This window comes from Seriola dumerili, unplaced genomic scaffold, assembly GCF_002260705.1.
Source record: "Seriola dumerili isolate Sdu_G_001 unplaced genomic scaffold, Sdu_1.0 BDQW01000052.1, whole genome shotgun sequence".
In the NCBI taxonomy this organism is placed as follows: domain Eukaryota; kingdom Metazoa; phylum Chordata; class Actinopteri; order Carangiformes; family Carangidae; genus Seriola; species Seriola dumerili.
The window spans coordinates 4,580,105-4,597,854 of NW_019174307.1; the positions used below are offsets into that span (position 1 = coordinate 4,580,105).

At 39.2% G+C, this 17,750-nt stretch overlaps 1 protein-coding gene across 1 annotated transcript in view; it reads left to right on the plus strand.

Annotated features, from left to right (window-relative positions):
- The window catches only part of epb41l5 (erythrocyte membrane protein band 4.1 like 5), a 35,000-nt gene that overhangs the window by 588 nt on the left and 16,662 nt on the right, over window positions 1–17,750 (plus strand). The window contains exons 2-16 of the mRNA XM_022740677.1: window positions 902–1,113; window positions 6,078–6,182; window positions 7,363–7,405; window positions 7,665–7,743; window positions 8,235–8,279; window positions 9,261–9,313; window positions 11,655–11,775; window positions 11,978–12,065; window positions 12,315–12,403; window positions 12,541–12,610; window positions 14,614–14,783; window positions 15,739–15,845; window positions 16,123–16,141; window positions 16,801–16,846; window positions 17,106–17,224. Of these exons, the coding sequence (XP_022596398.1) occupies window positions 934–1,113; window positions 6,078–6,182; window positions 7,363–7,405; window positions 7,665–7,743; window positions 8,235–8,279; window positions 9,261–9,313; window positions 11,655–11,775; window positions 11,978–12,065; window positions 12,315–12,403; window positions 12,541–12,610; window positions 14,614–14,783; window positions 15,739–15,845; window positions 16,123–16,141; window positions 16,801–16,846; window positions 17,106–17,224 (1,334 nt within the window). The 5' untranslated portion in view covers window positions 902–933. The remainder of the gene's footprint in view (window positions 1–901; window positions 1,114–6,077; window positions 6,183–7,362; window positions 7,406–7,664; window positions 7,744–8,234; window positions 8,280–9,260; window positions 9,314–11,654; window positions 11,776–11,977; window positions 12,066–12,314; window positions 12,404–12,540; window positions 12,611–14,613; window positions 14,784–15,738; window positions 15,846–16,122; window positions 16,142–16,800; window positions 16,847–17,105; window positions 17,225–17,750) is intronic.

The window sequence follows — 17,750 nt, forward strand, 5'->3', positions numbered from 1 at the left end:
CATCTTAGGAGTCGAGTAACGTTAGCTGACTGCTTCATTTAGCTAATGTGTAAACTCCCTCTCAAATCTCTTCTCTGTACTTGCCACTGTAAATTTTATATTCGTCGAATACCATTACACAATAAAAGTAAATATTTTATCTATAAGACATTTTTATCCTTGTTAGTTTGAAGTTAACGTTAGCGTTGTTGTAGTGACGTTTTAACACACACCTGTTACTGTTACTATGGATAATCAAGACACTGTTAACTGTGATACCGTGACAAACAGATACTGGTACACATTAACTAACTTTAACTTGATATATTAATATTACTTCTCTCCTTAGCTTATATACCTTATAAAAAGTAATATCCGTAGTTGTTTTTTTTTACTTACTAGCCTCTTGTTAGCCAACATTTAATTTGTCACCTGTAACTGTCACTATATAGAGAGGTTAGGTTGCAGGCAAGCTATTTAGGTAACATAACCAAACGATAATCTAAAATAATAGCAGTTGCGTTTTGTTCCCCCCTGCACCCAAAATATTAGATAGTGGCTAATGTTAATTATATGTGTGTCATAATGTAATAATAGTCATAATGTGAACAACAGTGGTGCACCTGCCAGACTTTAATGTCAGTTAATCATGGTGGGTAACTAGACACCTTCTGGCTGACATTACAACTGTCTACACAAAACCAGTGTATTACACTGGTTAATATTAAAAACAATTTAACACAGAGAGAGAGAGAGCATATTTCTAGTATTTAATTGTTCACCTGACCAATCAAAAGTTTGGACACACTTGCCGATGTGACTGGTACTATATATGTAACATTTCTGAATGCCTGTACAGTTTTCAAATGCAAAAATAGCCTTATTTCTTATGAATTTTAATCTCTGCCCTCACCCCTCACAGGTGTGGTACTGTAACCCTCCCTCTCCACCATCATGCTGAGTTTCCTGCGCAGGACGCTGGGCCGACACTCCATCCGGAAACATGTAGAGAAAACCCGGTTAAGGGAGGCCCAGCGAGCCACAACACACATCCCTGCTGCTGGGGATGCAAAGTCTATCATAACCTGCCGTGTATCCTTACTGGATGGGACGGATGTCAGCGTTGACCTGCCGGTAAGAAGAGTTGCTAGAATTTTAGCCTTTAAATTTTTTAACTAGGTAGCAAGGCTTACTTGTGTATCAGGAGACTACATACAGAGAAAGATATCACACATGAACCTAAATGTACATGGTTTCAACAGGGATGTGAACCTATAAACTGTGTCTTGTAATGGGTTTCCCAGTCTTTTTTTCTATTGTGCATACTTTTCCGCTGTTGTTAAGAGGACAGTTAATGCTCAGTAAATGGATTACAGTTTCTGACAGCTCTCTGTCAAATGGTCATTCAGCTTTACCAACAAGCACAAGAGGTGTGCTATTGACCAATGTATGCCTGTGTCAGTAGAGCAGTCCTTTTAAGCCTATGTAGTGTGAGTGGGAGTGGGAGTGTGTGGTAGTGTTGCAGTGTTGCTGATCACCTGTAATTCCATGATCCTCTCTGGAGAACACACTTAATCACATGACCACATCATGTGACATGTTGGGCTCATCACCAAGTGGACACAGAGCAGAACTTCACTCTTCCCACCTCTGACTGTCTATTCTGTCTTTTCTCATGTCCTGTCCCTTTTTCTCATGCTTTGTTATTTTGTTTCTCTGTATCAACGTCTCCTAGACAAACACCAAGGCACTGCTGGGGAAAACATAATGTAGCGTTAACTATAACAGTGATTTTGAACCAAGGGCATAAATACTTGGATCTTCTTCTGCCATGCAATCTTTATTTTTACCCAGCTCACAGATTACACTCCTGGGACTGTCTGTCTCTCAAATCTGGCAAATCTGCAGCATTTCATTGAGGCCAGTCTGGTATCTAACTGTCCTTTATGACTCTTATCTTTTGCTGTCTGGCATATATTCCAAAGAAAATCTGCTGAAGAGAGTATCATTCCTCATTATTACTATATATATGTCTTGTTATTATTTTAATCTCCAATTTTGTCTATTCTCTACAAAAAAACTCTCTTTCTCTTTACATCTCCATTTATTTTTTTTAGTCTAACTGACTCAGAATGAAAGGAGATCATTCCCTAAAATCAACAAGCATTTCAGAACTTCTTAGCTGTTTAGCAGCCACAAGAATGCATAAATGTATTTTATTCAGCACGTCTCGTAAGTGATGTCACACATTTTTCAGCCAGTCTGCTGTAAATCCCTCCTATCAGCTCAGTATTATGTGCATAGAGAGGTCAGATTATATTCTTATTCAGTCTTTCTAGTGGAATGTCATCTGCTTGGACTGTTTTTGCTTTCTCCCTGTTTCTCTTTATCTCTCTTGCTCTCTGTCTTTTGTTAATACTCGAGCAGAAATGATTGCTGGCTGTTTTTCCTGTGTTAGTTGTTATTTTTTAATACCAATTTATTTTACTGATGGAGTTAATTGATTTTGTCTCATCCTAAAAGTACTTTCATGCCTTAAAAAGTCCCAGGCATTTGCTGTGTGCACCTGAAGAAGGTTTTCAAATTCACTTGGATATCTGAATGCATTCCAGCAGGGCCCTGGCCTTGCGTTGGGTTTCAAATGAGCTTTCTTTGTTTTTCCCCTCCCCCAGATATAGGTAGCTTCTGCAAACCCTTATTTCTTATCATTCGACTCTCTCTAAGTGATAAGGTAATAAGAAAAACACACAACACAACCAGGCAAGACATGTGGAAGAGAAGACATCAAGGAAAGAAGTCTCGTCTTTGTTAAAGATGATTTAAAAAAAAATGTGTTCAAAATAAGCATATGAGACACAGACCTTCCTATATTTTAAGCCACATTTCTCAATTAGCTCTTACAGTGCAGACAGTCCCACCTAGGACCTTTAAGTATATACTGTGCTAGTTCTGTAACACAGGCCACAGAACTCTCATTGCAGGAACAGTGTGAATATAAACATAGACTAACCATATGAGAGTCGAGGGAAATTGAGCACGTTTGCAGGGAAACATTATCAGTGTTTCAGCCAGTCTTATCATTTCGTTAAACAGTCCCTGAGAAAAAGTTCATCTTAGCACATTACTGCCTTCTGCATATGGTCTTTGTTTGCTTTAAGTGTAGTTTATGGTCTATATGGCCTGTGTAGTAGGATGAGATCTATAAAACAAGTTAACACAGTTTCATTCTCAATTAAAAAGACTATAGCTCCCCTTGTTGTAGTTTGGAATCATGTGGTGTTTTTCTTAAGCTGCACAGATGTCAATTCAACTCAGGGTGGCAGAAATGTGGGGGACCCCCCTGCTAAACGGTGCAGTTTGTTTTTCTATTTAGATGTTCAAGTGGCTGTAGATGCAGAGACACAATCTAAAACTGAATAGGGCCCATTCACATACTGTGGCTTTCCAGCTGTGTGTGTCCCTAGTATATAAGGCCACCCAAAGTTGTCTCCCTGGGATACGTCTGTTTAGCAGCATCTATGTCCACACAGCCTTATGATTCACATTCTTTACTTTAAATGTATTTAGTTCCCTCTCTTTTCTCTTCATCTTTGCCCCCCACTCACCATCCTATAGCCACCTACACTGTCAACTCCTCCATCTTCCCTTTTCTCTTGTTGGAAGATTTGTAGCCCAAACAAAAGGTTAAGCACATACATGCTTTTTTAATTTTTACACAAAATAAGTTATTATTCCATTAATGGTAGTGCAGCTCATCGTTTCAGGGAAATGACTGAACATTTGTTTATTAACAAATGTTGCAGTATTGTTGTATAGTGCAGCCATGATGGTAGAACACACTGAAGAATACACAAGGATTAGAACTTTTGGCCAGCCGATGATAATGAAAGCAAACTGTTCAGCTGATTAAGTGTCAGCTGTGTGGTCACCTTGGGTCTGGATGAGTATGTGGTATTTGCAGAGTCACACAAACTTAAATGTGCATGTGACCTGATGCATGATTGAGGACAGACAGATGATTGCTTCATCTTATCTTTTTTTAATGTAATGAGTAAACATGGCCCTGAAATAATACGTTAAGGGATGTTATTCCTTTTATGGATAGCCATGCTAAAAATGCTAGTTTTTACAGAACAGTCAGGTAAAGCATCAACCAAACTGCATGATTTTTCCTTTTTAAAAACCCTTATCCTTCAACTTTAACAGGTGCATTACTACACTGGTTGGTGTATGGATGTCTACGGATGTCTGTAGATGACAGCATCAGCTCAATTGTAACTTAAATATTCTGACAGTGTCTGAAGGATAGAGCTGTATGCTCAAAGGCAGGCAGAAAGACAAACAATACTGCAAGCACTATAACAAGGGTTTGGGTGCAACACATACACACACACACACACACACACACACACACACACACACACACACACACACACACACACACACACACACAAACACAATGAGTCCTTTGTACTGTCTCTCCCTGGGTACTGTAGGGGTGCGGTATGCCTTCTCAGCTATGCCAACTAGCATGGGGCCAGCCCCCCTGAGCTGCCCTGGAGCTCTCTCGGGGTGTGTGTGTGTTTGTGTGTGTGTGTGTTTGTGTGTGTGTGAGAGAGAGAGAGAGTGAGTGAGAGTGAGTGAGTGAGTGAGAAAGAAAGAAAGAAAGAGGGAGAGTGTGTGAAGGAGACACAGGGAAACCTTTAGAGCACCCGCGGTCCTCTCCTTTGCTGATCCATAGTTTAGCTTTTTTAACTACTTTGATTCGCAAACATTTTGTACATAGTTTATATGAAATAAGTATGTTTTTGTGAGGACAGTAACCGTGTTCATTCAAGTTAATTTGAAAAAGAGAGTGATCCTAGACTTATGTATGATTATTTGTTTATAATCTCAATATTAAAAATTTAAAAATATTTTTTAAAAATTAGTGTTGATTTTGACCTGGTAGCATGGGAGTAGCAGGAGTGGTGAAATGTTTTTATGTATGTTGCTTTGAACCCACTCCAGTATTTTATTCAGGGGATACCTGGGATACAATCAGCCATATTCCGCCTCAGCCATACTCTTGATTAACATTACAGATCATTTTAGTGCAAGCGCAAATATGGTTAAGGAATGAATTGATCAAAAGTGAAAATAAGACAATATCAAGATGGACAGAGGAGAGAAAAATCCAGCTGCTGGTTGATCTTACATCTTTTCCTAATTCATAGAGCCACATGATCACATGATGTGTTCAGCCACCCCACTTCCCTCAGCTCCTGGGCATCTGGGGCACTTCAACCCAGTTACTATAGCAACCCAGTCGCTGTGCCTCATGGTGGGGTTAGGAAGGTGTGTGTGTGTGTGTGTGTGTGTGTGTGTGTGTGTGTGTGTGTGTGTGTGTGTGTGTGTGTGTGTGTGTGTGGAGTGTGTGAGCTGTGTGAGTGTGTGAGTGGTGTGAGTGTGTGAGTGTGTGAGTGTGTGAGTGTGAGAAGACAGAGTGCACATGTGAGGGAGAGTTCTCCCAGTTGAAGGCAGAGCACAGGCAGTAACTGGTACGGCTTGGTCAGAAAGGGCAGCACCTATTCCAACTTTGAATACTTCATGTTAATATTTTTTCTCCTATCTCTCTATATTCAAACCCATAAAAAACAAATCACAACAACATTTATACTTAAACCAAGTAAAACATTCAAAACAGTATTTTGAAGAGGTGCAAAAACTAATTTAGAAATGTCTAAAACCCTAACTAGTATTTTTTTCAAATGACCATGTTTTGTTTTTGTTTGGTTTTTTTAATACCTTTGCTTTTTGGATTTCATTCTTTCAGAAGGCTTCATTCATGACTGAGTAAAGACCCTCCTCAAATCCAAAACTCAGGAAACAGGAAAAGCAAAAGCCATATTTCACAGTCCTACATTCCTGTGCTGTAATGCAAACTTAGGTTTTAGATGGACGTTTCTTCAGGACTCTGTTGATATATTAACCATTCATAGAGTCCCCTTTATTTCATTATTAAGTACTTTTGCATGACCCCCATCATGAGTGTCAGTCCTCACTGTGAACTTTGACGCTCAGATATTGATGTCCCCTCTTTGTTTGTGTGTTCTCAGAAAAAAGCCAAAGGTGAGGAGCTGTTTGAGCAGATTATGTACCATCTGGACATCGTAGAGAAAGACTACTTTGGACTACGCTTCATGGACTCGGCACAAGTGCCGGTAAGATTGGAGATGCACTTTATGCAGTAGTCTCTTTTATAATCTTTGTGTTTGTTTTTTCACTTCATGCCATGGTATGGGTGCATAATCTGTTGGGTTGAACAGTTAATTTTGAAAAATAATGTATTGTGACTTTTAGTTCCCATAATTAATGATCATGGGAAAATATTAAAACATGAAGATAACAAAATGATTTTGAAAAGTATCTACTATGGTGAAATTATCCACATCTGTTCAGTAGTATTATTTTATGTTTCACCAAGTGTTTGAGGCATTCACTTCCTAGCCAGACTTTCCATTTCAGTCCAATTCACTATTCACCCATTTGGTGGAAGGCTTGAGACAAGAACTTTCCCTTTCAGTGAATGGGCTAAAGGGATTGGTTATGGGACTCTTGTCAGCTCTGGGAGTCAGGCTGTGCTCTGAGACAAAGCGTTTTAAGTCAGTGGTCTGACACTGACCCTGTTCCTTCACTCTGATACTCTGTGAAGGCCATGGAAGGAAGGAGAGCTGGTGGGAGTAAAGATGAAGCAGAATGGAGGGACAAAGAGGAGAGTGGTGGAGGTAGACAGTGAAATGGTTGGGAGAGCAAATTGAAGTTGAGTGACAGAGAGAGGGAGGACTGTAATAAGGAATGTGGGGGAGAGTAGACTAGAGAGTGCTGAGAGTTCCTCCCTTATCTCTCTGTCTCTCTCTCTCTCTCTCTCTAACCTACACATGCACACACAACACAACCACCACTGCCACCTCTCCTTGACGTTGTTCATGCCTCACAGTGCCTTCAAGAAGAATTATAGCACTGACCAGAACGCTGACTTAAATGTGTTTGTATGTGTCTGTGTGCTAACTTTTCATCAACTTGTCTGTTTTATTTTTGTGGATTAATTAATTAATGTTTGTATGTTAAATACAAGCAGGTATAAGAGTTGTGGAAAAAAAGCATATGGTCATGTGTCAAAGTGAATAATTTTGTTTTTATTTTTTTTGTACTAAACTTAAGCTAGCTAAAGATGCAGTGCTTTTTAGAGGGACAGGCAGAAATATAATTATCACATCAGTTAAATTATGACTATTGTATATTGATTATTCAACTTGCCATAACAATTTGTTTTTTTAAATACTAGACCTTGCTGAAGATGCTGTGCTATTTTAATTGATAATAATCTGCATTTTGTTTCAGCATTGGCTTGATGTTTCGAAAAGTATCAAAAAGCAAGTGAAAAGTAAGTATACAGAGGCCCTGCCTCAACCTATTTCCTTTCCTTTCCCCAAACATACAGAACAACTTTTTCTTTATCAAAACATCCAATGAACAGAACATTTATCTCTACTCTCCTGCATTATTACTGTATGTTATGTGTTATATTAAGTTAACTACATTTTTTCATCCTAGTACTTTGGTTATTACATACATTGTGATCGTAAATTGGATTGTTAAACTTGATAATATTTACTCAGCTGTGATTTTGATGTGTCCTTTAGTCGGCCCACCATATTGCCTTCACTTGAGAGTGAAGTTTTACTCTTCAGAACCGAACAACCTGCACGAGGAGCTGACCAGGTGAGTTAAGACGTGCACACGTAAACTTTCTACTGTAGCTAAATTTCTCCAACACACAAATTAAAAAAAAAAAAAAAAAAAAAGGTAATTTGGCCTACGTTAATCTCATAAACCTTCAAAAGTTGGTGTTTCATTGGGTCTCTACAAGCAGGTTGTTTTTTAAGTGTGTGTGAACGTAAACATAATAATAAAGTTTTACTGGGCTTTTATATTTATTTTTTGGCTGTTTGTTTTATGGGCAAAAACATTCTAGTCACATGACTAGCAAGTCTCCTGCAGGGTTAATTTAACTCACACAGATCGAAAAGCTACTACCTAATGCATTGATTTTTTTTTTTACCAATCATTCACAAAATATAAACCATGATTGGCTTCAGTGTTCCATGCTACCCGTTTGGAATAGATGGTTGTTTTTGTATCATATCCCCTAAAACTGCCAAATTTAGTCAAGTTTGACCATATTTAACTGTATTGTTTTGTTTTACTTTCAGATACCTATTTGTGTTACAATTGAAGCAAGACATCCTCAGTGGAAAGTAAGTAATTATCCCACATTTTAACGATTCATCGTAATAAAGTACTGCACACAGGACAAAACCTAAAGTGATGTCATGTTACGCCAAGGAAATGTTCAGTTAGAGAGAGGGACAGACAGAATCACAGCCATCAAATTAAGACTGACGCATATATAGACCTGACAGTGGCATGTCAGGAACATTTTTCCACTTCACTGATTAAGTCATGCCTGCAGTTGATGCAGTTACTGTGGTAAGCATTAGTAATTACAGGTGCCTTTTTAAAACACAGACTAAATTGATCAAAACAACTTGAAAATCCCAGAAAAATGGTTCCCCTTATTTTTATTATCAGAACACTTTAGCTCATAGAGTGATGTAGCAACTTCAGATGTTTGATTTTGTAGTTCAGGGTACCTGCTCCCATGTTTGTTCAACACATTCTGAGTGGGTATCCAGTCTGATTGTTCAGAGGCTGTCAGAGTGAGTCAGTCTCAGAGCAGACAAGAGCAGATAATCAGCTTATCCCAGGGTGAGAAACACTAACAATTAAACTTTCTTCGCGTACCCTCAGTGCTGGCCCATGTCAACATTTTTCTGCTTCCTGGAAAGTCATTTTCATTTAGCACTGCATGTGTTATTTAACCTGTTATTTCACACAGCTAACTTCACTAAATCACTTGACCGACACAATACACTGCCTTTCTTCATCAGTTGATATCCCTTCAAACCTGAATCCATCATTTGTGTTGGTAGTCATGGACATCTTACTTTAAGAGGATTACAGGATTACATGTTGGTGAACAGAATAGATTTATTAACAGTAGTGTGTTAGTCTAAATTTTTATTACAAAGAGATTCACTTTTTTTTTGCAATGTTTGGAGAGTACTAATAGGAAGTGGTAGAGACCAGTAGGCCTCAGTGACAGTCAGAGGTGTGGTGGCCTGTGGCAGTGTTTATTAATTTTGCTGTGACTGACTTTTTCATGTCTATATTTTCAGGCTAGAATGTCCATTTGACACAGCAGTGGAGTTGGCTGCCTTCTCGCTACAGGGTAAGCACAGCAGGTATCCAGGATCTCTCCAACTTGTTTTGGTAGTTGGATTCACCTTTGTAACTCTGCCATTGTAGGTGTAATGTTTTAAGCAGTGTAGACTGCATTGCAGAGTTGAGATGTGTGCTTTCTTTTGTGCACAGAACGCCTGCGTAGCAAAAATATAGCACCAGTGTGGTGTGAGTCAAACGAGCCTTTGTAAGTTTTAGGTTGGAGCATTATATGCTTGTGTACAAAGTGGCTTTTCCCTCTGCAGTGTATATGTCCTTTTTCTTAAAGCTAGTTTCTATTTGTCCACATAACATAAATCTGTTACAACTCTCCCACATGCCCAACAGACATTGCTCCGAAGCCCTATGCTTACTTTGTAGCTGGTGAGTCCATAACAGAATGTACCAACATCTCACCAAGGCGCTCACCTGACACAGCCATGTGCTCCCAAGTCCAGCTGCCAGAGTGGACCCTTGTGTCTCTGCTCCACAGGAATTTTCCTTGATCTTTTCAAAGCAGTCATGGCTGTCCTTGTGAATCACCATCTGCTTTGAGTGACGTTCCTGGCAACATTTGCTGCCATGGTCACTGAGGCATATAAACCCCTTCACTACAATAAGATTGCAAATCAAAGGAGTGGTGTAGCTTTAGGTGGAGTGGTAGAGAATGAAATAACAGGCACACGTAGCTGAGATGTAATTTCCCATACTACATTGAGGGGGAAACACTCAGACTTTCAAAAGAGCTGTTGCTCCTCTGCATTAACAGGCTGATGGGCTCTTAGAAAGCGATAGGCTGCTATTCATTGTGAATGAGACCTGGCGTTGCAGCTCCGCGCCGCCTGCTGAGCTACAGAGATTTAAAAGGAGAGGAGCCAGCTGAGTAATGTGGACAACTGTTTCAGACTCACCACTGGAGAAGTTGAGGGATGTTGTTGGGAGAAGGTTTGTATTTAGGCTTCTCTTCCTGCCAGTGCAATGATTATAAAATAGACAGATAATAAATTATGTGACTTTAGGGGCAATTATATTTTGATATTCATAAATCCAAGGACAACAACATTTTTTAAAATCATACCTCTGTGTCTCTTTCTAGGACCTTGAAATTCTTTCATTACATTTCTGCTGCTATTGTGTCTCACTTCTGTTAATTCCATAGCATCTTCAAATTTTCTCCCAAGTTGTGTCAGTCAAATATCTCTGTAACAGAAGGCATATTCTCCCTTGCTTACTGGCAATATTTGGTTATCGAACTTCAATTTTAAAGTTCAGAAAAGGATAGCTCTTGATTTTTCCATGGTTATGTATAGTATGTTACATTTAAAAATGCACTAATGGAGCAGAAGTTGGGCTTCCTCTACTACCAAATATTGAAACTACGCTATTTTTTTAAGAAGTGCTAAATGCTGCATTTACCTGCAAGAGCCACATAAAGAGAGGTTCTTCAGAGGAACAAAGATTGGGTCAGTAGAGACATTTATGGAATGGGATTGCGTGTAGAAACCCTTGGACACACACACACACGTACACACACACAGTCACTGTGGGGTAAATGCCAGCTCATTAGTGCTCCATCCTCTTCAGAGGCCCCCTAATCCAGTACCCTTTCTGTCTTCTCTCTTTTCCACAGTTGAGCTTTCTCCCTTCATTTTCCTTTTTTCAGAATCATGTTGTTGATCCACTGACATTTATTGGGACAGGAATAGGACGATATTATCTTTATGTTGAGGCTTTGCTCACAGCTGGACTAGCTAAACTGTGAAGAGCTCTCAGCAAATCCTAGATTCTCCTATCTACCCAAACATTGCAAAATGTAATCAGGCCCAGGACTTTCAGTCTTTGTCCACTTTCTCTACACAACAGTACCAGAGATAAGGTTTTTCATTTTGTCTTGTGTTCAACATACTATACTCATTCTTATCCAGTGAAGATTTATGTTGTATTCCTGCCTCAGTGTCCCTTTGTCTCCTTTTTTCACCTGATTAACTCTGTGACCTCTTGTCCAGTGAGAGTTAAGTCCCTGACCTGATGCTACACAACACTTTGTTTTGCTGGGACATGGAGGGAGGGTTTGTTTGTTATTTTGTCCATTAGGATTCCCATTACCTACCACCACAGTATTAGGCACTCTTCTCATGGTCCCCTCCCAGGGGTGGAAAATCATGGTCTCAGTGACCATTAAAGGATTATTTGAATGTTTTTTGGTCTTCAGTTGAACTGAACAGTGTACACATGTACAGTCTCATGCAGTTCACGACCACAGTCCCTCAACAAATCTATCGTTATCACCTATTGTCACCTATTCTGCTCAGGGTTGGAATTGACAAGTATGTTTGTCTGTGTGTTTTCAGCTGAGCTGGGTGATTGTGACCCATTAGAACATAATCTGGACCTGGTGTCAGAATTTCGCTTCATCCCAAACCAAACGGAAGATGTGGAGCTAGCTATATACAACACATGGAAGGAGTGCAGGTTTGCATTTCAATATTACTTTATAATGTGTGGGCTTTGTCTGAAACGGTTACCAGGAACACTGCCCTCCTCTTTTTTTTTTTTTTTTTTTTTTTTTTTTTTTTTTTTAATCATCCTCTCTGCTCGGAGCTGCAGATGTGTTTTTGTTGATGCATTTCTTTCCATTTATTACCTACTCTATTTTTTCCTTCCTCTCCTTCAGAGGTCAGACACCAGCCCAAGCTGAGATTAACTACCTGAATAAAGCCAAGTGGCTAGAAATGTATGGGGTGGACATGCATATGGTCAAGGTAACTGACACACTCTTTCTCTTAAGCATGCACTGTATAGCCTGAATCTACTTGTTTCACATATGTGTAGTTGCACGTACATGGAGTTGCACATCAATAGCATAGCTGAGATTTTAAAACAGGAAGTGTCCTACATAAAAGTCAGGAAGTGGAAGGAATGTGCATAAGAGCATAAACATGTGATTGGGTCATAAAGCTGTCTCTTCTTTTCTTTCTTCTTCCTGCTTTCTGTCCATATCTGCCCTGCAGGCAAGAGATGGTAATGAGTACAGTCTGGGTTTGACACCCACTGGAGTTCTGGTGTTTGAAGGACAAACCAAGATCGGACTCTTCTTCTGGTATATTTGGTTATGAACTAATTTACTGAAATATTTACTTAAATGCTTTATTGAAACAACATTTAATTTTGTGTGTGTGTGTGTGTGTGCGCACGTGTGTGTGTGTGTGTGTGTGTGTGTTTGTTTGTTTGTTTTAGGCCCAAGATCACTCGTCTAGATTTCAAGAAGAGCAAATTGACTCTTGTGGTTGTGGAGGATGATGAACAGGTGAGCAGGAGCACATACGTTCACCATACATACAGTACTATGAATGGTATCTGACATTTATAACGACTATAGTTGCAACACTTTCGTGTTGCAGTCAAGGCCATAAAAGTGAATATAACACTTAACTGTATCACCAATTCTTTGCTGTCACTTACAGTTTGTATTATGAGCATTGTTATCAATTTTTATGGAAATGTGGGGGTGTGTATGAATCTGAAAGAGTAACCAAACACTTTGCAGAGGACGGCAGATGCAGTCACTTTGTGTTTAAGGTGTTAACAGTTGATTCCAATTATAACACAGTTTCATGGCAAAAGTATTAAACTAAGTAAACTTATGTTTGAATTTTATAAATGCTATCTAAACTCTTTGTGAAATGTAAATATTAAATGCTTAAAGTCTATAAATTACTACAGCTGGTAAAATTAATTGACCCCAAATCATCTGTTACTTACAAAAGCAAACCTGAAACAACCAAACAAACATATCACTTTGCACTTCAAGATAAATCTCAATATTTTCACGTCATAAACTTTTCACATTTTTTACAAAAAGTAGACCATGCAAGTTATTTTTTGATCACTTGAAACACAATGTACAAACATGCAGAGTGTGCTCTGTTTGTAATAAAAAGAAATGAAATAATGAAATAAATCTTTTGTTTGAAGTAGTGCCCGACCCTTAAAAGAGGTTGGTACGAAAACAAAATGAAACGAGACTTAAGACTGTAGTACCCAGAGGCTAGTGTATATAAGAGGAGAGTCTGTTTATGTCCATGCTGGAGGTCTGTGAGTGAGGTTAATAAAGAAGCCTGCCCCCTCTGGTATTTCTGGTATGCACCATTCTCCTACACACACACACACACACACACACACACACACACACACACACAGTTCTCACCTCCCAGCTCTGTCCTAAACAGTTATACTGTTTGCTAGCCTTGTCACCCCAAGAATTTACTGTGTACACTGTACTTGAGTTTTTAATTCTCTAACAAGATGCTTGTCTGTCACACACACAAAGCAGGAGCTTTAGAGATGAACCCAAAAGAGAGAGGCTGGCTGTGAGAGGGTTATTGCATTGACAACTGTTACACATATTTTCAGAGTAAATTGTGTCTGCTTTCTAACAGTGGATGGTGGAAGTGAATCACATCCCATTGTCAAAGAGAACAGGTGGTTAGTTAGAATGCACAGAAGGGACCAAATATTTTCCTAGTCGACTGGTAGCCGTTAGTTCAAGCCATTAGTCGACTAGTTATTGCATGTTTATGATATTAATTAACTTATTCAAACATATATATATTGGCTCCAGCCAATTTTTTGGCTCCAGCTCAATCTTTTAGAGTAAGAATGTTACAAGAAACATTGTTGACACTGTGCTACATTACAGAGAAATACAAAACTATAAATTAGCCTTTAAAACATAAGTATTACTGTCTTGTGTCTTCTGTGTGTTTTGATATTTGAGGTCGTGTGTTCCCTAAAAGTTGCTGCCCGCTTATGACACATGTGCTTGGAAAATAAACAAGTTCTTGCTGGTGTTCATCATACTTGGTTTCTATGTGCACAGTATGTCTGTGAGCTTGTGTGTGTACAAAGCAAAGAAGTGTGTAAAGAATATGACTGTGATACTGGAATGGCTGCAGTGCAAGTTTTGTAAGTGGCTGTGGTGCTGGGCAAGCTTCATCTAGACTTCAAACACTGTAGTGCAGCCATTCATTCTTCACGTCAGCCTCTTTCCACAAGTTAGAGCTAGTGCATGAGCTTTGTTTTTACGGAAAATATATTGGCTAGGACTAAAATAATTTTAATGATTTTTCAGTTTGTTTTGAATTGAACCTGCTATAGCTAATTGTGTGGATGATTATACAACACTGTGCCATGATTGGAAGTTCTATTATATTTGAAGATGCTCACATTAGATGCTTTCATGTTACTCTACTGACACCTTACCCTCTTCTCTGCTTGACCCAAATCTAACCCCATGCCAATCCTTCACAGGGTAAAGAGCAGGAGCACACTTTTGTCTTTAGGATGGACCATCCTAAGGCCTGTAAACACCTGTGGAAGTGTGCTGTGGAGCACCATGCTTTCTTTAGGCTGAGAGGGCCAGTACAGAAGAACTCTGCACGCTCTGGATTCATACGCATGGGGTCACGCTTCAGATACAGGTAACCAAGTAATCAAAGGGTTAGGGAGGCTTTTGAATGATGGCTTTTTTGTATGTATACAAGGCTTACAAGATATTTTAGGGCTTAAAGTTTTCTGGAAGTTTTAGATTCACAAAATAAAGTAACAGCACAGTTTTTTGTTGGGAAAGAATGTTTGCAGTGATTTCTTTTTCTCATGTTTTGTTATTACATTAATTCACAATGGATGAAATTTTTTCCTTTAATCAACTGGAAAAACTAATGTCAGTGTAAAAACAAAAATCTTCATTTTTATCTAGATTAAGTACAAATGTGAAACATAAAATTAAAATGATTATATGATAGATAAAATGAATGATAAAATTATTAGACAAGCATTCAGCCCCATTAATATAACACACCAAAATCATCACTTGGTTCCAACTGGTTTCCCAAGACTCAAAATTGCTTATATAAAAGAAGACAGAAAATTGCGGAACAGTTAAGTGCCACAAATTTAAAGAGCCATGTTTGTTTCTGTACCCTGTGTTTAAATGTACCAACAGAGATAATCCTGGTGTGACATACAGTATCATTCCTCTGTGCATACAAAAAACCCCACATGTGTACACACAGATACTTGCAGTGGTACAAACCAGGCACTCAATGTCAACATACTGCAGTAGCCAGCTAGTTCCCCTCTCTGTGTGTTTAAACATTACCCAGTTGGATAAGCACTGGCAGTAATGTTGGTTTAACACAGAGGTTACAGGGTTTGTTGTTAAAGGAAGGTTATCGCCTGGATGGGTCCAGAGTTCAGTGGGGGTCATCACTGCGCCTGTTGTTTTTGAGACAATGAGATTTATCAAAAAGATAACTAAGAAAAGTTGAATTTTGTATTTAATGTTTTGGCCTGCGTTAGTAGTTACCATGTAAGTGTAAGTCATTGTAAGTGTAAATTAAGTTTTTGTCCTTGTGTGTGTGTTTTTGTTACCAGTGGCAAGACAGAGTATCAGACAACCAAGGCCAACAAAGCAAGGCGGTCAGCCTCCTTTGAGAGAAGGCCCAGTCGACGTTACTCAAGAAGAACCATGCAGAACAGAGGTGAGTACAATACGCCTGTAGTCTCACACCTGCACAGCACACATGATTTTACAGACTATATACATGACAGTTAACAAAAGCACTTTAACCATCCCATAGTAAAAAATGTACACATGCAAGCTCATGTGTGCATAAAATATATACACACTCTATGTCCCATTACCCATTATATCAGAAATAGAAATGTCTGACATGATGTTAAGATCACACTTCCATGCATTCTGTGTTTCAAGTTCATTCATTGTCGTATACATCTTCTGTGTTTGTGTTTTTACAGGACCATTCAATCCACAGGAGTGAGTACACTGATGTTTACTAAACTATGTGATTGTGCCATTACCTGTTTAAATGACTTAATCTGTCCTACCCCTGTTGTACATCTTTAATTTGGGGGCGGGGTCACCTACACACACACACACACACACATACACACACACACACACTTTCTCTCTCTCTCTAACTCACTCTCTCTGTTTCTCTCTCTCTCCGTTCATTCAGTTTCCCCATAAGGCTTGTCTGTAATCATGTTGCAGAGGTAGCCTTTTGTTAAAGGGATATGTGTGTGGGCTAAAGACATGATGTCAGTGGTAGTTTTAAGCTATCATGGGACCAACTGACTCAAAGCATTGCGATGATAAAAATTCCTCTGACTTTTCATCACACCTAATTGAACAGACCTACACTCTGGAAATGCTGCTACTTTTGAAGCAACAACCCTGACGAAAGGATGTAACAATGCCGACTTAAATAAGGATTGGGATTTGTGAATTGGCTTGTGGATAACCTGGCAGACTAAATAACAAGAACATAATTGGAAAAGTGTTACCATGAATTTATCCAAATTGTACATCTGCATAGTCCAAAATGTGGTTCATGCTGTTTAGAATTCTTTTGAGGTGTTGTTAGTTGTGCTGTTAGTTTTTTCAATAAAATCTCAATTTCTTTCTTTGCTCAGAGTTCTTTCCTCAGGAAACGGAGTCAGCTCCAGCAAAGACAACAAGGTGAGGGGCTGTGTTTTTTAATCCCTCCTCCATTATAGTGGGAAACAAAAGAACAGCACCACAGACTCAAGCTGGTTTTGAACTCAGATAGACAGCACATAGAAGACCAAATCATTAGATACAGTTGGCTAATGTAAAATATTAGTGCTTTTACAAAAGTATTACAATGAAAGTGACACTTAATACCTCTCTACCATGTCTACTCCCTTACTTGTTTGCTCTGTTCCATATATTTCCCATCTTTCTCTCGCCCCCTCAGGTTTCTCCCAGTAGAGGTGCCTGGTCAAGCGTGCCTGTGGTCACCCCAGCAGCTGCTTCTGCCTGTGGACCAATGGAAATCGAAGCACTGCCCAGGAGTCCTGGAGGAGAAAAAAGGAGGTTGGTTCCTGGATAAATTGAATGTTCCAGGTTCAGTCATTTCGTTAAAAGTGCAATTATCTTTCATATGCTAGCGGCAGCTTACAGGACCGGTGAGGGAAAAAGAAACAGGTTAGGAAAGGTTGGCATGGACTAACCAATCCCTGTTGGGTGCTGAAAGAAGTAGGTGGATAGCTAGGTGTGTTTTTCATGGTCTGAGGCCATGATAGTGGCTTAACGTGGATTATCCACTGACCCTGTCTTGTTGTGACCAGGGCAGGCAGGAAAGAAGGGGGTAGGAAGGCAGAGAAATTGAACATATTCTTTTTTTCTATTTGTGCCTTTATGTCCCTTCCATGCATGGCTGTTCTATTTCCCTATTTTCAAGTTCCTGCTCTGTTTTGTGAGCATGAGTTTTGTGCGAGTATAATACAACAGAGTTACTTGAGTGTCAGCATGTATGTGACTTTGTGGATGCAGCACTCACCTGAAGACTATTATAGCAAAAGTATATACATTCAGGCAGATGGTAGAGTTAAACTCATGG